At 35.5% G+C, this 24,655-nt stretch overlaps 1 protein-coding gene across 14 annotated transcripts in view; it reads left to right on the top strand.

The window, feature by feature from the left end:
- Positions 1-24,655, top strand: part of FBXW11 (F-box and WD repeat domain containing 11) — a 125,056-nt gene that overhangs the window by 63,082 nt on the left and 37,319 nt on the right. For 9 of the 14 annotated variants that reach the window (XM_072824141.1, XM_072824142.1, XM_072824145.1 and 6 more), the window contains 2 exons: positions 18,943-19,005; positions 22,275-22,500. In XM_072824141.1, coding sequence (XP_072680242.1) covers positions 18,943-19,005; positions 22,275-22,500 — 289 coding nt within the window. The remainder of the gene's footprint in view (positions 1-18,942; positions 19,006-22,274; positions 22,501-24,655) is intronic. The other 5 variants (XM_072824153.1, XM_072824154.1, XM_072824144.1 and 2 more) reach the window with 1 other exon arrangement.

The following is a 24,655-nucleotide window of genomic DNA, read 5'->3' on the forward strand; positions in this document are numbered from 1 at the left end:
GAAAGTTTTTGTTTTGATTAGCATTTAAATTTTTTAAAAAGTTAACTTTTTGATGTATAATACATTATGATAAAATTCACCAGTTTTAAATATGCAGTTCATTTATGTTTGACAAATGAATATAGTTGTACATTCACAGCAATCTTTCTTTTGATGTGTTTGAGGGATTTTGGTATCAAGGCCTCAGAATATGAGTTGGAAATGTTTCTGCTTCATCTACTTTCTAGTTTATATAGAATTGATATTACTTCTTTCAGAAATACTAAACAAAATTCACCAGAGAAGCCAATTTCTTTAATAGATATGGGGTTTCTGAGGTTACCTATTTCTTTTTGGTATTCTTGTATCTTTTGAGGAATTTGCCCTTTCATCTGAGTTGTGGAATATATCAGTGTAAATTTACAATATTTTCTTATTTTCCTTTAATGTCTGTATGATCTGTATTCATGTTCCTGATTTTGATCCTGAGACTGGAAATTTGTTTCTTACCTATTTTTTTCCTTATCAGTGTGGCTAAAAGTTTTTATCAATTAATTGTTTCAAAGACATGACTTTGGTTTTGTGGATTTTTCATTATTGTCTTTCTGTATTATATTATGTTAATTTTGGATCTCGTCTTTGTTATTTCCTTCCTACTGCTTATTCTGGGTTTAATTTGCTAACTTCTTAGTTTTTTACAGTGGAAGCTTAGATTATTGCTTTGAAGACCATTTTCTTTTCTAATGCATTTAATGCTGTTAAGTTTCTCTCTGATTACCACTTTAGTTATATCCCATTTTCACTTTCATTCAGTTCACAATATTTTCTAATTTTCCTTGTGATTTCTTTTTTTTTTTTTTTAAAGATTTTATTTATTCATGAGAGTCACAGAGAGAGAGGGAGAGAGGGAGAGAGAGAGAGAGGCAGTGACACAGGCAGAGGGAGAAGCAGGCTCCACGCAGGGAGCCCGATGTGAGACTTGATCCTCGGACTCCAGGATCACTCCCTGGGCCGAAGGCAAGCGCTAAACCGCTGAGCCACCCAGGCATCCTGTCATTTCTTTTTTGATCCACATGTTGTTTAGTGATGCATTGTTTAATTTCCAGACCTTTTTGAGATTTTCTATTAGATTGATTTTAGATAAATTCTTTGTCATCCTAGAGCATTTTTTTTTAGGTGACTTCAGTCCTTTAAAATTTATTGAAACCTGTTTTATGGCCCAGAATAACATTTATCTTCGTAAATGTTGTTAGAAAGAATGTGTTCTCTAGTTGAGTAGAGTGTTCTATAAATGTCAATCAAGTTAAATTAGCTGATAGTGTTATTCACGTCCTCCATATCTTTACTCTTTTCTGTCTGCTTGTTCTATGTATAGTTAAGAGAGTAGTGTTGAAGTGTTCAAATATAAATTTGGATTTGTCTATTTCTCCTTTGAGATGTGTCGTTTTTTTTTGTTTGTTTGTTTGTTTGTTTGTTTTCCCCAGATGTATTTTGAAGCTTTGTTAGGCAAGGCATATACATTTAGGGTTGATTGTTATATTCTTTTGATAAGTTAATCCCTTTATCATTATGAAATACCTTACTTGATCCCTGATAACATGCCTTGCTCTAAAATCTACTTTGCCTAATGTTAATACTAATTTTCTTTGATTTTTATATTTCCTTTAATTAGTCATTTACAGTATATATCTTTTTCTGTCCTTTTACTCTTAACCAGTGTGTCTTTGTGAAGTGGGTTTCTTTTAGGTAGCATCTAGTTACCCAGTTTTATAATCTCTGTTTTTTAATTGGAGAATTTTGACTACCTATATTTAATTACTAATATGTTTGTTTTAAATATGCCGTCTTGCTGCTTTTTTATTTGTCCCATCTACTCTTTGTTGGCCTTTTATTCTTTTCTGCCTTATTTGAGATTCATTGAGTTTTTCAGTGAATCCATTTTCATCCTTACCATTGGCTTATTAGACTTCATTTGCTTGATTCTTTTTTCATGGTTTGTTGTAGGGTTTGCAGTTTGTGTCTTTAACTTGTCACAGCCTATCTTAAAATAATAAGATACTGCTTTATGTGTTTGGGAAGAAAGACCTTAAACTTGTGTACTTGTACTTCCCTCCTCCCATCCTTGTGCTGTTGTCATACATTTTATTTTTACAAAGCCTATGACCTATTGTTACTGTTTTTGCTTTAATCAGTTACATGTATGTGCATATATATATTACTTTAGAAGCTGTTTATTGCGTTTAAAAAAATTTATGTGGTAAAATACACATAACATAAAATTTACCATTTTAACCATTTTTGAGTGTACAGTGCAGTAGTGTTAAGCATATTCACATAGTTGTACAACCAGTCTTGAGAACTTTTTCATACCCACTAAAAACAACAACTCATCTCTCCTGGAGGGAGAAGGAACAACCATTCTACTTTCTGTGTCTATGAATTTGAGTACTCTGGATACTTCATGTAAGTGGAATCATAAAGTAGTTGTGTTTTTGTGACTGACTTATTTCACTTAGAGTAAGGTCCTCAGGGTTCTTCTGTATTTTAGCATGTACAAGAATTTCCTTCCTTTTTAGGGCTAAATACTTCATGTTTATATTGTATTTTATTTAGCAGTTGTTCCTTCAATGGACACTGGAGTTGCTTTCACTTTTTGGCTGTTGTGAATAATGCTGCCATATGAGCATGAACATACAAATATCTCCTTGAGATCTTTTACTTCTTTTAGATGTATACCCCAAAGTGGTCTTGCTGATTGATATTGGTAATTCTATTCTTGATTTGTTGAGGAACTAACATTTAGTGTTTTTTTTTTTTTTTTAAGATTTTATTTATTATTCATGAGAGACACAGAGAGAGAAAGAGAGAGAGAGAGGCAGAGACACAGGCAGAGGGAGAAGCAGGTTCCACGCAGGGAGCCTGATGTGGGACTTGATCCCAGGTCTCCAGGATCAGGCCCTGGGCTGAAGACAGGCGCCAAACAGCTGAGCCACCCAGGCTGCCCCCATTTAGTTTTTCATAGCAACTATACCATTTTTACATTTCCACCATCAGTGTACAAGGGTTCCACTTAACGTCTTGTTATTTTCTGTTGTTAATAATGATAGTAGTCATTCTGTTAGATGTGAGATGATATCTCATTGGTTTTGATTTTCATTTTCCTAATAATTAGTGATGCTGAGTAAGTATCTCATAAGCTTTTTGGCCATTAGTATATCTTCTTGGAGAAGTGTCTGTTCAGGTCCTTTGCCCATTTAAATCAGGTTGTTCAGTCTTTTGTTGTTAAGTTCTAAGAATTTTTTTATACCTGGATTTTATTTTAATCCCTTATCAGATAACATGATTTGCAGATATATTCTCCCATTTTGCAGATTGCCTCTTCACTCTGTTGATTATATTCTTTGATGCACAGGAGTTTTTAATTTTGATGTAGTCTAATTTATCCATTTTTATGTTTGTAGCCTATGCTTTCGGGATTATATCTAAGAGATCATTGCCAAGTTGAGGGTCATGAAACTTCTCCTTTATGTATTTTTCCTGAGAATTTTACAGTTTTAGCTCTTGTGTTCAGGTTTTTGATCCATTTTGAGTTTTATGTAAGGTGTAAGGTAAGGGTCCAACTTTATTCTTTTGCATGTGGATATCCATTTTTCTCAGCACCATTTGTGGAGATTGTCCTTTCCCCCCATTGAATGATTTTGGCACGCTTGACTATATATGAGGGTTTATTTCTGGGCTCTCCATTCCATCGGTCTGTCTGTATGCCAGCATTTCATTGTTTTGATTGTTATAGCTATGTGTAGGCAGTGTTAAAATCAGGAAGAGTGAACCTCCAGTATTGTTTTTCAGAATTGCTTTGGCTATTTGGAGGCCCTTGAGATTTCATCTGAATTTTAGGATGGGTTTTTCTATGTTTACAAAAAATGCTGTTGGGTTTTTAATAAGCCAATAGTAAAGATGAAAATGGATTCACTGAAAAACTCAATGAATCTCAAATAGGGCAGAAAAGAATAAAAGGCCAACAAAGAGTAGATGGGACAAATAAAAAAAGCAGCAAGACGGTATATTTAAAACAAACATATTAGTAATTAAATATAGGGAGTCAAAATTCTCCAATTGAAAAACAGAGATTATAAAACTGGGTAACTAGATGCTACCTAAAAGAAACCCACTTCACAAAGACACACTGGTTAAGAGTAAAAGGACAGAAAAAGATATATACTGTAAATGACTAATTAAAGGAAATATAAAAATCAAAGAAAATTAGTATTAATATTAGGCAAAGTAGATTTTAGAGCAAGGCATGTTATCAGGAATCAAGTAAGGTATTTCATAATGATAAAGGGATTAACTTATCAAAAGAATATAACAATCAACCCTAAATGTATATGCTTTGCCTAACAAAGCTTCAAAATACATCTGGGGAAAAAAGATTAGACTTCATTTGCTTGATTCTTTTTTCATGGATTGTTGTAGGGTTTGCAGTTTGTGTCTTTAACTTGTCACAGCCTTTTTGCAGTTCGTGAACACAGGATGGCTTCCCATTTATTTGTGGCTTGTTTAATTTCATTCAGCAACATTTTGTACTTCTCAGGTGGTCAGTCATATTTTAAAAAATTAAAAAAATGGGAAAAATTATTTTATATGTACCCTAATTTTTTTACCATTTTTCTCTTCATTTATTTTTACTCCTTTAGCAGATCCTAGTTTACTTCTGATTTTATTTAACTTTTGTCAGAGGAACTTTAACATTTCTTGTAGTTGAGTTCTGAGAACTTGCCAAATGCAGAGTCCTGGGAGCTAAGTGAATGAAATATATCAAGAAGGAGGAAATGCTCAAACTTACTGATAGGTCCAGAAACGTGAACAATAAGAATTGGCTATTGGAGTTAATAACTTGTAATATGATGTGTGTGTTTTAATGAAAAAAAAAAAGATTAGACAAAGAAAATGAAACTCAGTGCAGATATCCATTGACTAAATGCACATTCTCATGGATCCAGCAATTCTAGGAAATTGACCAAAGAGGTAATAACTATTTAATGTAGGCATGAAGGTTCTTTGCAGCAGTGAGTAAAATAGTAAAAAGTTTAATGTCCATTATTGCCTGTATTAAGTAAATTATGAGATGAAGCAAATTATCACCATTGAAAATGAAAATGTGGGTCTTCAGTAACATAACATATGCATGACCCATGAAAAAAAGCAGTGACTCAAGAGCTTGTTTCAAACAATGTTAATTTATACACGTGTAATTCTCCATCTGTGTACCACAATGCAAATGATGGTTGTCTTTGGGCAGTACTTTGGTTGATTTTTTTATTTTTTATTATTTTTTAAAGATTTTATTTATTTATTCATGAGAGACCAGAGAGAGAGAGAGAGAGAAGCAGAGACACAGGCAGAGGGAGAAGCAGGCTCCATGCAGGAAGCCTGATGCAGGACTCCAGGATCATGCCCTGGGCCGAAGGCAGGTGCTAAACCGCTGAGCCAACCCAGGCATCCCCTGAGTTTTAATTTTTTTTTTTTATTTTTAATTTTTTAATGGGATTTGGTACTTTCTTTTGTGAGGTGCCTGTACAAATGTTCTACCCAATTTTTGATTGGTTGTATGTGTGTGTGTGTGTTCCTTATTGATTTAAAGTATTTTTTTTTCTCCTTAATGTTCCAGACATTTTTTTCTTTTAAATTTCTTTTAAAAAATTGAGAGATATTTTACATATCATTAAATTCAGCTATTGCAGTAGTATGCAGTTCAGTGTTGCACCATCAATGTAAATCAGTTTTAGAACATTTTAATCAGCTTTTCAACCTCTTAATATTATTTTCAATGAACAGAAACTATTTTAATCTAGTTGATCATATTTTTCTTTCTGGTTAGTAGTTATGTTTAAGAAAGCTTTGCTTAATTCCAAGATTATGTCCTATGGTTTCTTCTAAAAGCTTTATTATTTTACCTTTACATTCAGATCTGTAATCTATCTAGAACGGATTTTTTTCTCCCTTTAATTAGAGAGTAGGGCCTTGGTTTTCAGTCAGGTGAAGTTGTAATGTGTGATCTGAGTTTAGATGCTTTTTTGTTCTTTCGATCAGTTTGTCTTTTCTCTACATAGCACTTAGTTACTATAGCTATATATTTTGATATCTCACGGTGTAAATTCTCTAGCTTAGTCCTTCCAGATTGCCTTGTGCTTTTATATTTCCACATGAATTTTAAAATCAGCTCAATTTGTTGGGGGGAATGCCTGCTGGGATTTTGACTGGCATTGTGTTGAAGTCATCATCTCTTACTTTTTCACGTTTTTGGCGGTTTTAGTTTTCTTTAAGCAATATAATCTCTAATTGGTGCTCAGGAAGTGGTAGCTACAATTCTTATAAATGTAATTCATTGTTTTGTAATTTCTTCAGGTAGGTTTTATGTTTGAATCTTAGATTAGTCTGCCAAGTTATACTTAAACACAATAAGAAATTATTGTAATGTAGTATGGTATTTCTCTAGCTTTGGCTGACATCATTGATAAATGCTTTCATGTGTGTGTGTTTTTTTTTTTTTAATGATTAATGGTAGAAGAAAAAAAAGGACCTTTTCTGTTTTATATTTTTCCCCCCACTGAACAGTGATATGTTTGTCAGTGCTTTGCACATGTTATTTCTGTTCCTGCAACATAGACAGTGTTATCCCTGCCCTATAAAAGAGGAAACTAAATCTGAGAGAGAAGTCAAGTAATTTACAGGAAGTCAGATAGTTTTTCATTGTCAGAGTGCAGTTTGCAGTGGGGCACTGGGTCCCTACAGGCCTGCTCTTTACACTTCAGCTTACTGACTCCCTCTGTGGTGCCGTGACTCAGGGTCTTTTGACCATTCTTCTCCTAGCTTCTTTGAAAGCACCTTCTTTTTCTGTCTTCCTTTAGTGAATATGAAACATTTTACAGTTTTTACTTTTGTAGTTCTCTTTGAAGCATTAATAAGCACCAGGAAGCATTTAAGTGCACATTTTGCCAGTCCCCTATTTGCCTTCTTAGGGGAGACTCCAGCAGACTTTTATCTATCCTTCTGTTGAAACTTTTTGTTTTTTAAAGATTTTATTTATTTATTCATGAGAGACACGGCGGGGGGGAGGGCAGAGACACGGCAGAGGGAGAAGCAGGCTCCATGCAGGGAGCCTGATGTGGGACTTGATCCCGGGTCTCCAGGATCACACCCTGGCTGCAGGCGGCGCTAAACCGCTGCGCCACCGGGGCTGCCCTGTTGGAACTTTTTAAACAGTCAAATAATTAATAATGTGTTCTTCTTTTATCTAGGTAGATGAGTACTTTCAGAGGTGATAAAGATGACTGCCTTTCCGAAAATAGATTTTAGTTTCTTAACCGCATTTTGTGAGCCCCAGAAATTGTTGCATTGGTTTTTTCCCCCTTACATTTTGAAAACTTGCTCATTGTAGACAATTTGGAAAATATAGGAAAGGAGTAAGCAGAAACAAAATTACTGTTTTTGTCATTACAGTTCATAGAAAAAGTAATAATAACTTTAAGATTCATGTCAACAAGTATTTATTATGCTTCTGTATTTCAGTAGTGTGCCATGGATTATCCTAAGTGGTAAGAATACAGAATGAATAACACAGCCAAGCATTTCTGCCCTTTGGGGGGTTAAATTTGACTGAGGGGTCCCTTATTAGTGCTAGGATTCTCTTTTAAATTTTCTCACTCCCTGTCAGGGAGGTCTGTTTCCACTTCAGTTTTCTGGATGAGAAAGCAGGCAGAGAAGTCAGATGACATGCAGCAGGATCTGACTCCTCCCTCAACTTTCAGGAACTAGTTTCTGTTTTTTTAGCCTAGAGCATATGTATCTGGGGTCTTGGGATGGAGTTTTTACTTTTTTTTTTTTTTTTAAGAGAGAGAGAGATTGAGAAGGAGCAATGGGAGGGGCAGAGGGAGAAGCAGACTCCCCGCTGAGCAGGGAGCCCAACGTGAGGCTCAGTCCTGGGACTCCATGATCATGACCTGAGCCAAAGCTTTATTGACTGAGCCACCCATTGCTCCGAGTTTTTACTTTTTTTTTTTTTTAATTTTTATTTATTTATGATAGTCACAGAGAGAGAGAGAGAGAGAGAGAGAGAGAGAGAGGCAGAGACATGGAGAAGCAGGCTCCATGCACCGGGAGCCCAACGTGGGATTCGATCCCCGGTCTCCAGGATCACGCCCAGGATCACGCCCAGGATCACGCCCTGGGCCAAAGGCAGGCGCTAAACTGCTTCGCCACCCAGGGATCCTGAGTTTTTACTTTTTTAAGTTTAATTTTAAAAATCACTGTTTCTTGCTATTAAAAAGAGATGTGCCTTTTAAGCAAATGGAAAATAAAATAGACAGAGATAATATTGTTAGCATTTTGACAGACATTTTCTAAATATTGTTCTAAACAAATAACATTAAATTTTATTCATAAAGATGGAGTGATACAGATATATTTTGAATCCCCCCCTTTTTAAATTTAAAATATACGTTAGACCTTCTTTCTATATTCTTCTCAGGTAGTTTTCCCCTAACTTTAGATAGGTGTGTATAACCTTCACAGTTTTTGACATCTTTGTGTATCATTTTTCCTTTTATCTGCTGCACATATTTTAGAAATCTGATTTCTTTTAAGAAATTAGAAAAGGGGACTGTATCACTGCATGACTGGAAAACCAATGGCACTTGCTGAGAGGCATATGAAATTCTAGCCAGATACTGTTTGTTACAGTAAACTGAACAGGAGGCCACCTCTTTTTATTAAAAACAGACAATTGAAAGTATTAAAGACATATTAAAATCTCTTTTGATATAACTAGGAGAATCGAAAGAAAACTGAAAAGATGGTAACTTTTGCAGTATGGGATTTGTTGTACTTTAATACCTTAACCAGGAGATTTCAGCGTTTTTTAAGTACTTTCACAGTAAGAAACAAAATTTTCATTTACAATAACAACAAAAAATTTACAGTTAGATCTAGTATATGTGAGCATGTGTTTGTATATGTAATTTATATATATACACATATATATTATATATATGTTTTATGTATGTATTTGTATGTTTAGAACATAACATACACTCCTACAATCACCCCCAACATGTATACTGTATTCCATTGTGAAATATAAGACAGCATGGGGGTGCCTGGGTGGGCTCAGTCAGTTGAGCATCTGACTCTTGATTTTGGCTCAGGTCATGATCTCTCAGGGTCGTGAGATCCAGCCCTGCACTGGGCTCTGTGCTTGACGAGGAGTCTGCTTGAGATTCTTTCCCTCCTCCTCTGTCCCCTCACTCACACTCATTCATTCTCTCTCTCTCTCGCATAAATTTTCTTTAGGAAAAAAAAGAAATCTAAGACAGCATGGATTGTAAGATATGCCATTATTTTATGTAGCATTCAGAAAAAATGCTACCATTTTTAATTGTAAGATACCATTGATCGTTAATACCTCAATTTTAGAGATTGAAATTTGAAAAAATATGTTAGAATTGATGAAATAGGGGATGTGCACTGTTTTTTCCTATTTCATTTTTTAAAAAAAATGCTAGTTATCCATTAAATTGATATTATAAACCATAGTGAGTTGCAAACTGCAATTTGAAAAACATAATCCTGACTCCTCTACTTTCCATAAAGATTAGTATAGGTGAATTTTAGATGTAAGTGTAAAAGATAAAGTAAAAACTTCTAGGCTACTGCATGAGAGAATATCTTTATGACTTTAGGAGAAGAAATGTTTCTTAAGCAGGATGTAGAAGTTACAAATTATAATAAAGGAAGCAATACATTATATTTCATTAAAATCAATTACTTATCTTTATCAAAAGACACCATTAAAAAAAAATGAAAAGTTGAGCCCCAGATTAAGAGAAGACCTTTGCAATAAACATGTTTGAAAAAGGATTCTATTCTAGAATATATAAAGAATTTCTAGAAATCGGTAAGGGAAGACTGTCCAACTAAAAAATAGTCAAAAGTTTAAAAAAATCTTTTTTGTTTGCATTTATTTTATGCCATATTTATTTCTGGGCCATCAGTTTTTGTTTCTTTGGTTTCTTCTGGGATATCTTTTTCTTCTGTACAACCACCTCTTCTTGATTTAGGAACAGTTTGCTTCTTTTCAGTAAAGATCATCTCAATGTGGCAAGGGAAAGTTCATGTATGAATTACTCTGACCATGAGCTCTGTAAATTCTATGCTGCATCTTGGAGGCTTTGTTTACCTGGATGTGCTCAAATACATCTAAACCTTTTAATTTAGTATAACTGCCTGCATTCTGAAGCATGTGCAATGAAAATTCAGTACTCTTGGGCCACCAGCCCTGTATCCAGCCCCACTGTTTGGCCTGGGTATACCTACCAACTCTGTGCTACCACTGTAGTGATGGAATGGCACACATTACTTTTGTCAAGTTCATTCTTCTAGTATTTGACGGCTTTTTGGATAAGCATACCCTTGATGGCCTTGGCAGTTTCATAGATGTTTTTAAAGTTAACATGAATATTTGAGTCTCTTGATTTGCACCTCTTGATTTGCATGGCTTTGTGGGATTTTCTGGGTCAGGTGAATAGTGAACCATTTTCACAGATCAGCTTAAGTTGTTACGGAAGGAGCTGGTCCAAAGCTTTTAAAATGTCACTTTATAAAAGAAGATATCCAAATGACTGATACATTTGTCAAAATGTGTTCAATATCATTAATCATCAGGAAGATGGAGATTAAACCACAGGGAGATACTATTGTACACCCAACAGAATGTTGAAATTAAGCAACAAAAATAAACCTAAAACCAACCAGATGAAAAAAATACACCCCATACCTGGTAAAGATACATACACTGGTCACATACACTGCTGTTGGGAGTGATTATTAGGTAGAATTACTTTGGAAAAGTTGGCAGTGTGTATACTTTATGACCTAGCTATTCACTTCTACTATAGACCCAATAGAACTATATATTTATGTACACCAACAGACATGGCAGAATTATTTTAAATGCCAGAAGTAGAAGTTTTCATCAGCATAAAATGAATATATAATTTTTGAAATAACATATAGCAGTGTAACAGAATTAACTGCTGCTGAATTTAAGAATCTCAAATCATAATGGTAAGCAAAAGAAGCCAGACTCAAAGTATATATGATATGAATCTGTTTATTTAAAATTCAAATGTGAATCTATGAATCTATGGTAATATTAAGAAAATAGTGGTTATCTTTCAGCATTAATGACTGGGAAATAATATGAAGCAAGTATTTGGAGCCTGGTAGTGTTATGTTGGTTTGAGTACTAGTTAAAACTTGAGAATTAAGCCCTTTATTGTATTATATACTTTAGTAGAAATGTTTTTTTAAAAGAACTAAAAATTTCTCCTATCATATATATATATATTATATATATATATATATAATATATATATATATATATATTAAAGGTTTAATTTATTTACTCATGAGAGACACAGACAAAGAGAGAGAGAGAGGCAGAGACAGAGGCAGAGGGAGAAGTAGGCCCCATGCAGGGAGCCCTACGTGGGACTCAATCCCTGGGCTCCAGGATCACGCCCTGGGCCGAAGGTGGTGCTAAACTGCTGAACCACCCGGGCTGCCCTCTCCTGTCATATTTTTAAATGACACTCTGTTGTTGGGCATTTACATTGTTTTCTATTTTTCCATGTCCTAAATTGTTGCAGCTACTATTTTATATAGGTCTATAATTTGTTAGGATAAATTGCATAAGTTAAATTATGCCCAGTGCTATCTAGTACTTTTTGAAGTTATATATTGATAAATAGGTTCTAAAAAGTAACAGTTTATAATCTTACCAGAGAACCCAATTCCTATACAGTATGTAGAGATAAAAGTTGCTAATTTTGGTAGGTGAAAAATTGCATCTCCTTTTTATTGTTGTATGTGTTCTTTTTTTGGGCATTTAAATTTCTCATTTAGAAATATCTGTACTTTTTGCTTATTTGCCTATTAAGAAATTAGTTTTGGTTTCCCTGTTTATTAGAAATCTTTATATGGTGTTATTTATCATACATTGTAATATTCCCCCAGTGTATTTGTTTTTTAATATTTATTGATTGTGAACATTCATGAGTTTGAATTTTTTTATCTAATCAAATCTACTTTTATTTCTATGTTTGGTATCATGTGTAGACAGCCTTTCCCCTGTTCAGTGAATTTTTAAAAACTCCTGTATGCTTGCTTTTAGTAGTTTTATAATTATAGTTTTTCACACTTGTTTCTTTATATCCATAATATAATTGGAATGTAATATGAGGTAGCATTTCAGCTTTTATTTTCAATACTCTTTTTAAAATTATCCCTTTCTCACCAATTCGAAGCTGTAACTGTCGTATACAAATTTGTAAGTATAAGTGAATCTTTTTCTGCACTTTCTATTTTGTTTCTTTTATCTTGCTTTGCCAGCACTATCATAGCTTTAAAAAAATTTTAAGTATCTAATAGTATATACATTCCTCTCTTTTAAAAAATAGTTGGTGGGGAAGAAAAATTTTACCCTGTATTAATTCTTCCAGATACTTCAGTATGATCTTGTCATGTGGTGTCAGTAACAACCAAATACCTAGTTAGACATTTGAATGGAACTGCAGGTTAGAGAAACTGAAACAAAACTTACTACATTATAGAAATCAGGTAGCAGTGATTTCAGACAAATCCTCAGTGAATTTACATTTTTAATTTTTTATTTTGTATTGTAGAAAGAAAATATTGTTACTGTAGTTTGGTATTTGTGTGGAGGGACAAGAGGGTTTTTGATTAAGCTTTGTTTAATGGTAGCTGGAACTGTTTTAAAAAGTCTTGTATGTACAAATGGATTCATGGCTTCCCTCTGAATTGTAAGATCAGTATGAGAGAAGGGACTGCTTTTTAATACAAGTTTGTGTCTTCTTTTTTTCAAATGATTCTGCCTCTTCAGTGATCTCATTTCCCAGCAATGTTAATATTTAGGTTTAAGGGGGAAGAATATTAAGCTAGATTACTGGGGCCTGGGTGGAATTAACAATAGCAACACAAAAGTGTTTGATTTGTTTGTATCAATCATTGTGCCTTTTCTCTTTGGAATTTATGGCAGACAGTAACTGGCAAACTAGATTTTGATATTTCTGCTTGTCCTGATCTTAAATATACAATAATCTTTTCCTGATTTCTTTTTTTTTTTTCTTTTCCTGATTTCTAACTGTATTTCATATTTTGTCTGTGGCCCAAGGATGCTGTATCAATTGTGTTATTTGTTTTATTTATTTATTTATTTAAATAATTTATTTATTCATGAAAATAGAAGAGAGAGAGGGAGAGGGAGAAGCAGGCTCCATGCAGGGAGCCCGACGTGTGACTCGATCCCAGGTTTCCAGGATCATGCCCTGGGCTGAAGGTGGCACTAAACCGCTGAGCCACTGGGGCTGCCCTTGTTTTGTTTTTTTTTTTAAATGTTCCATGGAAAGTCAAATGTGGTTTGTTTGTTTTTTTAATTTGATCTACTTGATCTGTCAAAGACAAAAAAGTGTTCTAAAAATAAGAAGTTGTGGGACGCCTGGGTAGCTCAGCAGTTGAGCATCTGTCTTTGGCTTAGGGCGTGATCCCAGGGTTCTGGGATTGAGTCCTGCATTGGGCTCCCTGTGAGGAGCCTGCTTCTCCCTCTGCCTATGTCTCTGCCTCTCATGAATAAATAAATAAAATCTTAAAAAATTTTTTTAAAAAGTTGTAACTTTTTCCCTTGTTACATTTTGTGGAATTTTATATTTAGTATATAAAGGTATACATTATCCTCTTCATAAATTATGCCATTTAGGGATTTAAAAGCTCTTTTGTCACTCAGTGATTTGACTTGAATATTGTTCTGTTCATTAAAGACTCTTGCTTTCCTTTAATTTGAATTTTCCTGTTCTGTTTTTGCTCATTCCTTTTATTTGCCCTTTGTGATTTTTGTTATGCTTACCCATGTGGGCAGGGGAATGCCCAGATTCAATTTCATTTTATTAAAAATTGTTGGTTGCAGCCCATTAAATTAAACTCATAGGCCACAACCAGCAGTTGGAAAACACCTGAGATGTGTTTTTCTGTATGGAAAGTACATTGATTTCTGAGTAGAATAGACCTAGATCTGAGTCCTGCATTTCTCATTTACTGTGTGACTCTTAATGACTTAATTATGTTCCTCGTTTTTTTTCTGTAAAATTGCTATATACGTTCATATTTTTTTCTGAAAATTAAAAGACAATATATGAAACAAGCCTAGGTTAGAGACCCAATAAAGTTAGCTAGGAACACTTTACATTATATATCTGTCATTCTTAATGTCTTAAATCCCCAAATTTTAAAACACTAAAGAAAATGGCAGAATGTTCCCATGTTTTCCAGATCCCTTGTAGGGTTTTTTTGTTTCCTCTCAAGAGGAAAGATTCTTTTTGTATGAAAATCTTATATTGTATAAGCATTTCTCATCATGAAACTCATAACGCAGAATTTGCAGCATTTTTAAAGTAGGACATTTATTTCTCTTATGTAACTCTTAAAGTAGAGAATTTTCCAAGTAAAATGTATTCTGGGTTAGCTGGTGGCACCTACTGGCTAAGATATATCACTGCTTAGAGCTTATTGTACCTACACACAGACTCACCTCATATAGTAAGTAGTCTGGGAAAGATGGTAGGGAATAGGATAGGAATATATTGTGTTTATACCAAAGTGGTCATTTCCTTTGTTTCCTAGAACCATTGGTTTGGTGAAATGGGAAGAGGAAGGATTTAGGCCGTACTATTGCCTTAGTCTGGTGTTTGCCAATATATGCTGAGTTGTTGTTAAAATTAGTATTATTGTAAAAGGGAGAGGCCCATGGCCAACAAACTTGGGAAAGCTAGATTAAACTGTCTTAATCTAGCTGTTAATTATGGGACATTTCTGAGCCTTTAATATCTTAATGAAGTATATTTTAACCTTGGAGGTGGGGAGGGAGAGAGCCTAGTGGCTTTTGTAGCATATGACATTTGTCAAACTTTATTAGACCCTGGGACCCTTTTTTTGTCTGAGCATCCTTTTTTGTCTGAGCATCGAGATATCCCCTAGAAATGACCACTTTGGTAAACACAATATATTCTTCTCCTATTTTGCCACTGCAGTCTTTTAAATACAGAGACATAGGCATGTATACACACTAACTTTTGTATATGACTTCAAGGTATTTGTAGCCCTTATCTACACCAACCAGCCATGGATCTCTAGCAAAGAACTCCTGATTCAGATTTTCCCAAGTATGAATTTAAAGGCAAGTGGGTCTTACCCCAGAATTTAGAAATCTATATATTACATGAATTACTTGGCCATGGTGATCTCAGACACTATTTGAAGAAGTCCCATCTTGTCACAGGGGCCAAAGGAAAAACATGTGAAGAGAAAGAAAGTCTGAGCCTTAGATGGCAATTGATGAAGTACATCTTCCCAAGGAAGCCATACTCTTAGAGCAGTGGTTGTTGAGAAGAGGCGGCAGTATTGCTGCTGGCACCCCCACCCCACCTCTTGCTTCCAGCATCTAGCATATAGAGTGGCCAGGGATGCTGTGAACCATCCTACAATGCACATGACAGTGCCCTCAAAACACAGAATTATCTGACCCAAAATGTCAAAGTCTTAAGGTTGATAAGCCTGAGTATAGTTGCTTCTTCCTAGATTGTGTCTTTCATTGGAAGTAGTATCAGAAGGAAGGTCTGCATTTTTATATACTTGTAATGCTGCTTGGTAGGTGTAAGAAGAAAGATGGTGATGAGAAGGGTAGGAAGTGAATAAGTCAAGTTGATATTTAAGAGAACTTTCCTTTCCCAGAAGTGATGGAGACTTAATGAGGGTTTCAGCTTTCAGATTGGCTTAACTCATGGTTTCATCTGAGAATGTGGATGTAGGAAAACACCTTCCTTTTCTTTTGGCCAACTCATTGTTTTTTCTTACCTCATCCTTGAACCTGTGGCCTTGTTTTCGTTTTAATTTTTAAAGAATAAAATTGTGGTTCTTATAAGAATTTTCTATTCTTGCTGTCTCTCCTTAACCTCACAGTCTCATGTTGCAGGCTGAGAAAAATGGGGAATAGGAGAGGAATATATTATACTTAGCAAAGTAGGCGTATCCTTGGTCTCTCAGAAATACTTGTCCAGTGAAGTGGGAGGAGGCAGGAATTATGCCATGCTACTGTTCTAGTCCAGTGTTTGCTAATACATGCTGAACTATTATTAAGAAATATAAAAGGGGGATGTCTATGTCCAACAAACTTGGGAAAACTGGATTAAACTAATTTAGCATGATTTAATTATAGGACATTACAGAGCCTTTAGTATCTTAATGAGATATATTATGACTTTGTGAGAGTGTGTGTGAGACAAAGAAAGATGGGAGGGAGGGGGGAAAAAGAGAGGGCGAGGTCAGCAGGAGAGAGAGTGCACAGGAGCATAGAACATTTGCCAAACTTAATTAGACCCTAGGACCCTCCTCACTCTGAGCTTCTCTTGTGTCACCTGAAATACTCCTTGGAAATGATCCTCTGATTAGTGTAGCTTGAGAGTGACATTTTCCCTTTGGCATCTCCTAAAGGCTTTATAAGAGAAGTTGAAAAGATATGTATGGTGGGGGGAGCTATTCCAGCCACCCCAGAGCTTTATTAAATACAATTTTATTAAATTGTCTATCTTTATTCACTTTTATCAAGCCTTAAGAGAATAGTTGCTTTTTTTTTTTTTTTTTTTTTTTTAAATCAGAGGGGTTGTTTTCTTTCTCATCTGTATAAATAAACATCATTTCTCTGTTTTGGAATGAATAGAAGGAGGAATTATATTAAAATGTAAAGATGGTTGTTTTTTGTGTAGTCTGTGGGGTCTTCTCACTTAACTTTGTTTCCTCCCTGAATGAGGAAAATATTTAGGTAGCTTAAGTCCGAATAGTTCTGGTGGGTTCAGACTCCTGTATAACAAAAGCTTTTAGTTTAAAACACTATATATATGCATTCCTTATACATTTCCTGGGGTGCCTGAAGATGAGGGCAGGGACTTCCCATCTTATATACTTAACTTCTCATGTTTTGTGGTCATGCTCTCCTTCTTGTCACTCTTAGAACCCAGGACATTGTGACCCTGACCCTGCAAATACGGCTTTGTAACTACCAGTTGGACCCAGATGATGACGTACTGAGTCACTGTTCCCATTTTATTCACTCCCCTGCCAGCTTTATTAATCCCAAGTCCTTCAAGATAGCAATAAAAGGAAAATTACAGGGAGAGAGAAATACTACTTTTGTTTCCATCCTCTTCTTCCTATTCAGGATCATTTATTGCTGTCTCCACTATAAAGCTATTCTGGCCTCTTGGACACATTGCCTTCCTTTCTAGCTTGTGGTTCGTTTTCACATACAGGGAGCCTGGCCCTCCTACCCTTCTTCCCCACTGCATACCTTGGCGCTGTGGGGCTTAAAATAATTTATTGAGGAACCAGTGGATTTTCTCTATATGCAGCCATCTGAAGCTATTCTGACCAAGTCTTAGGTTGGAAAACTATGAGAAGATAGCACTTGGAGGAAAGCAGCATCTTCAGAGCAGGGCGTGAACAGATTTTTTTGAATACTAGTTAAACGCTGTGCACTGTGCTGGGGAGTCTCAGTCCCCACAACACCTTTATATGGTTTGTATTTGTCCATGGGTAAAACAGCTTGCTCAAGATCACACACACACACACACACACACACACACACACACACACTGAGTGTGACCAGATCAGAATTCCAACTTCTCTCTGGTTTCAAAGCCTTTGACTTTTGTACTACATCATACTTGTATCCCTCATTAGAGCCAGCTGTGTGGCCAACAGAGCACTAGTATTCAGTGGTGTTTCTTCTGTCATTATTCACAGTGGGTTTTTCAAACAAATTGTTTGAAAATACTGTATGGGTCCAAACATCATACGACTTGAAGAAAATTAAGGAAAAAAGGAAATTTTGAGATAGGCCTATCCTCAAGGGCAATAAACAGAATCTTGTAAACATAACTTAAACAGATCTGTAGGAACCTTTTGAATAATACTATAGAATGTTAGAAGTTTTATACCCTAATCCTAGAATTTTAGTTTTGGGAAGGAATCTTAGAGGGACTCAAATTGCTATTCCTTTCAGAGCACAACTTTCCCACTTTCCCTTCTCATTAAGTTTCCATTTAGCCATTAGGTAGAAGCTTCAAAAGGGAAAATCCAATCATGTATAATCTCCAGTTAATGGGCATCTATTGAGCGACTGGGTCACCAGAAAGAATAATTACACAGTGCCTCTTTGTGCAGTAAACACAAAAAATCAAAAGTTGATGTATTCCCAAGGCAAGCCAGATTGTTACTGGCTACCAACATCCTCCTCTTTGGGGCGGGGGGAAAGTTGGGGCACCCACCGTGCTTCTAAGGGAGATTGTAAAGCCATTCCAGAAAAACAAGGTTATCAAGGGAGGAAAGAGAAAAGCAGAGGGGGCTTCCAGAGCTTTGTCAGTCCTAATTGCTGATGATGGTTGGGATGGATTACTGAATAGCAGACATTCTAGTAAATGTTTTGAGCAATCATCAAGAACTTAGTGGGTTTCTGGGGCTTCTTGCTATAAGTGAGAGAATAAGTGATGACTAAGGTAGAGGCTCAGCCCCAGTCCTATAATTTAGCCTGTTTTCTAAGCATGTCCAACCTTCATAAATAAAGACTTTATGCTTTTGTCCAGCCACTAACTATATTGATTTATGAAAGATGATCACAACTCTCTTGACCCAAAATGGCGTGTGTTGGTCACAAGCCAAATAACTCTTGGGTTTGTGTCGGTACATTGTAGTTTGGGATTTCAAAATTATATTTTGGTGTAGTTATTTAGGATTTGCAAAACTCGGCATAATTCAAATAACCTGTTTTTCCCCCCTTAGAACACTTCAGTTATGGAGGATCAAAATGAAGATGAGTCCCCAAAGAAAAATACTCTTTGGCAGGTAGGAATGATAGCAGTTGACTTACTATAGATAAGATGCTCCCTCAGCTTCTGTCCTAAGTAAAAAAACAAGAGACAAGCATTTTTGTTTTCTTTTGTGCATATTTGCTAGTTTCAGAATTCACCCTAATTTATCTTCTGTTTCTTAGGGAAGTGTCATTACAAATAGTAAAGAATTTTGGTGTTACCACAAAGACTCTGAAGTGTCTGTAGCCTAAAATATTCAGTTTATTGCCACAGTCTAAGGTAAAGGTTGTGTCCTTTTTGTCATCAGAAAAGCACCATGCCATACCAGTGTGTGTGCATTGGTGACTTTGTCTTTCTACCCTCACCTTTCTCCCACATTTCTTGTTAGTTTGCCCTTTCCTTTTAAACTCTGATTTCTTTTCTCCTGGCTCTGTTTTAGTCTGCCAGTTTTCCTCCCAGTCTTCCAGGGTTTTTTGGCTGGTGGGGAAGTGTGGGCAATGGTATGTAAAGTTTCATGATTTGATCTTTCCATCAGCCATTATGGTACAAATAACTTTTCCCTTCATAAAGACACTATTAAGGGCAAAACAAACTTAAATTTGAAGAGAATAATGTTAAAATATTCTCTGGGTTCATTTTATTTTGAAACAAAAGGAGTATATTAGTTAGCAAGAATGAGGTATGCCCAACAGATTTAAGATGAAATGAAACAAAGCAAAACAATGCCAGGAAGATGCTTTTGTTCCCAGCAGGTGGTTAGAAGCAGAAATGGAAAATGTGCTGTGGAATTGTACATTTGCCACCATTTCGGGGAACAATGTGCAGACCAGCTTCTGTTCCTCTTTCACATTTGGTATTTTCCAATAGGATTGTCTTAGTTTAGTATTGATTTTTCAATTCACATTGGCTCTTAATACTTTGGCTTTCGGTTTTTCTTTCATTAGTTCTGTCTTTCAGTCAACTAGTTGATGGTATGCCAATGCTGTAGGGAAGCTAGGTGGTTAGGAAGCCTTCTGTAGGTGAAATAATAACCCTTTTGCTTATCAAATGAGATAGTGGATGTGGAAGTATTTTGTAAATTGTAAAGCAGTACAGTGCAGGTTGTTACCATCATATTTATTAACCTGTTATGAAAGCAATTATTTTGGTGATTTATAATTAACAAAATATAGAAAGAAAAGAGGAAGGAAAACGTACAGCGATTTTTCTCAAGATTAGGCACTTTTAACATTTTGGTACATACCCTTTACTCTGTCTTGTGTGTTCCCCTTCACACAAATGACTGTAATGCTATGTATTATGCTATGTAATGCATAAAATTCTGCATCTTGTCTTTTGTTCCTTAATATTATTTCATAAACATATTCTCTTGTTATTAAAATCTTAACTTTATAAATCTAATTTTAATGGCTATATTACTCTATGTAGATGTATTATTATTTGCTTTAACCAGTTGCCTATAGTTAGGCAGTTATTTCTAATTATTCTGTTATAACATTATGATTAACACCCTTATGCGTAAAAGTACCAGCTGATATTCACCACAGTGAAGGATTTTCATTTCTTCTGACTGTTTTGAATGTTGATTTTTAAGGTCTGCTAGATAGATGTCTTACTACAAGCTGCATTAAAAATATCTTTTCAGTGCTGCCCTCTTGTGGTACCCAGTGTCAGAGAGCTTTCCTACACCCAAATTACAAGGGGGAAAAAGGTGGTACTTGGTATCCTTGAGTTCTTCCTCACCCAATTACAAGGAAAAAAACATTCCTAGAGGAGGAGGTGGTAGGATAAATGGGGTGGGAGCTGAATGCCTTCTGACTATATACCTCTAAATGTAGACATTTCTTGTTTCAGACAGGTATGATGTATAAGATTTTAGTAAGGAAAGCCAGGCTCCTATGGATATTTATAAAGGAGGTCTTCTTTCTGAGATGGATTCAGTCCACTCTAAATTAGGGGACATAGTGATAACAAAGCTCTTGGTTCTTTCTGTGTAAGCTCCTGATGGAATTAAGGCATGTTTATAATACAACTTTACAGTTTTCAAAATTTTCTATGCTAGTCTTTTTGGTTATTACACATGAAGGGGCTATCAAAGGAGTGATGGTCAGATAGCTTGGGAAATATTTGATGAAAGCATTGAGGTAAAATTTTTTTTTTTTTTGTAATTTTGTTTTTAAACTGAGCCTTATAGCATCAGTGGCAGTGGTGGCTTCAGTCTAGGGATTCCAATTTTTTTTGTTTTGTTTTGTTTTTTTGATGCTGTTGTCAGGTGTAGTGTATGTAGTTTTCATTTGTAAAAAAAAAAAAATACACTGGCTTTATGTAAGGACCATGTAGATTTGATGAGAAATGCACATTTCTTATACAAGTCTGTGGGATATCATAGGCCAACTCTTTAGGATAAGGATCATTTCGGGAATATGTGGTTTACCTTGGGTTACTTTGAAAGTAGGTGATCAAAAAAAGGGAATAAAAGTCTAAACTGTTTTGCCAGCAGTCTGGTAGCCCTGGAAACAATTTGGAAATGGATTCAATTTTTAAGATTGAATTGCCTTCAGGTTTCTTCGTTAGCTAGACCAGTGGTTTTCTTTTCTTTTTCTTTTTTTCTTTTTTTTTAGACCAGTGGTTTTCAAAGTGTGGTCTCTAAAGTGCGTTCTCTGGACCAGCGGCATTAATACCACCTGGGAACTTGTTAGCAATGCAAATTCTCAGGCTGTATTCCACACCGGATCTTAGCCAAAAGGCCTAGAAGCGATTCTCAGGCTGTATTCCAGACCAGTAAATAAAATGAGGACATCTGTGGTGGAGTCAGGCAATCTGTGGGTTAAGACCCCCTCTTGTTATTGTGAAGCACAAGGTGTGAGAACCATTGACATAGATGAATATAGCATTGGCTTTGGTCTTTGAGGAAGTAAAACTATTATTAGTCAATCATTGCTACTTGGCCAAGTTGAACAAGTTTTTTTTTGACAGTCGTCTCTAACATTAGATATTAGTTATCTAATAACCACATGGTTTTGGAATAAGCTTTGGGAAAAAATGACTTGAGACACATTTAGCTTTATAAATATAAGCTGTAAATTTGACATTTACTTTAGAGACTAATTTGAGGACATATGCCCTGAAGACACTTTAAATTACTTCATGAATGAATTAATGAAGGAATGAGTTTGGCTTTAAGATATAACTGTCACTTTAAGGTTAAATGCACAGAGTAAAAAAATGTTTCCAATGAAATACTAATTAGATTTCTTTTCCTTATTAAACTAATTGTGTTTTTTTTTTATTTTTCTAAAATAGATAAGTAATGGAACATCATCTGTGATCGTCTCCAGAAAGAGGCCATCAGAAGGAAACTATCAAAAAGAAAAAGACTTGTGTATTAAATATTTTGACCAGTGGTCTGAATCAGATCAAGTGGAATTTGTGGAACACCTTATTTCACGAATGTGTCATTATCAGCATGGACATATTAACTCTTACCTGAAGCCCATGTTGCAGCGGGACTTTATTACCGCTTTACCAGGTAACTGTACTTGTCTTTTAAAAAGCTGAGCAGTGGAAGAATATCCAGTCCAAGGGCTTAGGTGGAGCTGAGTAGATATTTGTTAAATGAATAAATGAGTACAGTGTGACTACAGTTGAGTTTCTTTGGGACCCATACTATATTTAGTATATGGCACTTGAAAAGCAGTTATAATTTAGCATCTATTTAGGGGATGTAGGCAGTTTCTGTGATTAATGGTGTTGATGATTGGTTATACCATTGTTTCATTTAGTTTATTATTATTATTTTTTAAATTTTTATTTATTTATGATAGTCACACAGAGAGAGAGAGAGGCAGAGACATAGGCAGAGGGAGAAGCAGGCTCCATGCACCGGGAGCCCAATGTGAGATTCGATCCTGGGTCTCCAGGATCGCACCCTGGGCCAAAGGCAGGCGCTAAACCGCTGCGCCACCCAGGGTTCCCATGTTTCATTTAGTTTAATGAGTTAATGCTCTGTTGTTAGTTTTGATGTAGTCTGTATATAATCTGTATTTTGCCTTTATAAGTAATTTTAAAAAATATGAGACAATTTTTCCTGCAGTGTTTGTGTTTAAGAAGTGTCCCCAAATTTTTAGGATGTTTATTTGTACGTAGAGTGACACTTAGGCTCAGGAATTGCAAAAGATGTATTGGAAAAACTGATGACATGTCTTTATCATGTTTTTTGAAACATATTTCAGCATCTTCTCCCTCCCTATTTCTCTCTTTCTCTCTCTCTCTCCCCCCTTCCTCCTGTATCCCCCACACCCATATACTCCTTTGGTTAAGGTTACTTTGATTAAAAAAAAAAAAAAGAAGACTTTTTTAGAATAGTTTTAGGTTTATAGCAATATTGAATGAAAAACACAGAGAATTCCCATATTTTCCATATCTTCACCCCACTCCACTATCTCATCCAGTCTCCCCACTATTAACATCTCATTCAGAATGACTCATTTGTTATATAACACATAGGCCTACATTGACCTGTTATCACCCAAAGTCCATACTTTACATTAGGGCCCACTCTTGGTGGTGTACATTCTATGGGTTTTGGCAAATATATAATGACATGTATCTACCATTATAGTATCATAGAATGGTTTCACTGCTATAAAAATCCTTTGTGCTCTATTTTATCCCCCTTTGATTTTTCATCACTAATTCTTTTTTCTTTCTTTATCCCTCTCCTCTTCTTTCTTTTCTTCTTCTAATTTTAAATATAAATTTGACTAGGTAAGATAGATTTCACTTCTGAAGGGAATGCTAGCCAGAATATTTTCTTCTAATATGATCAATGTAGTCTAGAGGTTTCAACTGCCGTGCCAGAGTAGACCTAGAAATGACTAGAGATAAACAGTGCCATTGTCACTATCCCTAACCTGTCAGAGCTTCTGGATAACTTCAAAGGGTGGGTGTTCTCTTAGCATGTCTGTGATTTACAGTGCATCAGGGCTCCATATACCAAGTATTTCCATGGTAAATAGGACCTGGGCTCATGTCTAGGCAATCTGACAGGCTAGGTTTGAATTTCTAATCTTTTTTTCAAAATGTTTAAGTTTACTTTCTATAATGAAGAGCGTTTGAGTATATTTGAGAGTTGGCTTAGAGAATTTTGACACTCTCATTGTTTTTATCCTGAAATGTAGCATTGTTTGCCCCATTTCCTTCATTAGTATTTCTAGAAAGAAAATAAGAACCCTCTCTTTCTAGAATTTCATTGCTAAGAGGGATCTTAGCCATCACTTAATCCTTGGTCCTCTTTCTCATTGTATAGAGTAGGAAACCAAGTAGAAATTGCGTGAAATGACAAAGATTATACCTCTTGGTTATTATGTTGATTGTATGGGTGATGGTTCAAAAGTTAGTGCAAAGGCTGAAATCATTATAGTTTGGTTCCTCTGGAAAATTCCTTAAATAGGCCCTAAGTATAGAAACATGTTTACAACCCAGTTCAGTAATAATTACTTATGATGAGAGAGGGGAAACAGATATGGTTTTAATTGTATGAGAGAGAAGGTGGGTGAGGGGATCAGGGAGAGGGAATTATAAGTGGGTTTACGTAAGGTGAGTGAACCTGTGGTGCAGCCTCTCTGGTATGTGCAGTGCCAGAACTCTGAATTCCTGTCACCTGAGCCTTTCTGTGCACTTAG

Source organism: Canis lupus, chromosome 4, assembly GCF_048164855.1.
Source record: "Canis lupus baileyi chromosome 4, mCanLup2.hap1, whole genome shotgun sequence".
Classification (NCBI taxonomy): Eukaryota; Metazoa; Chordata; class Mammalia; order Carnivora; family Canidae; genus Canis; species Canis lupus.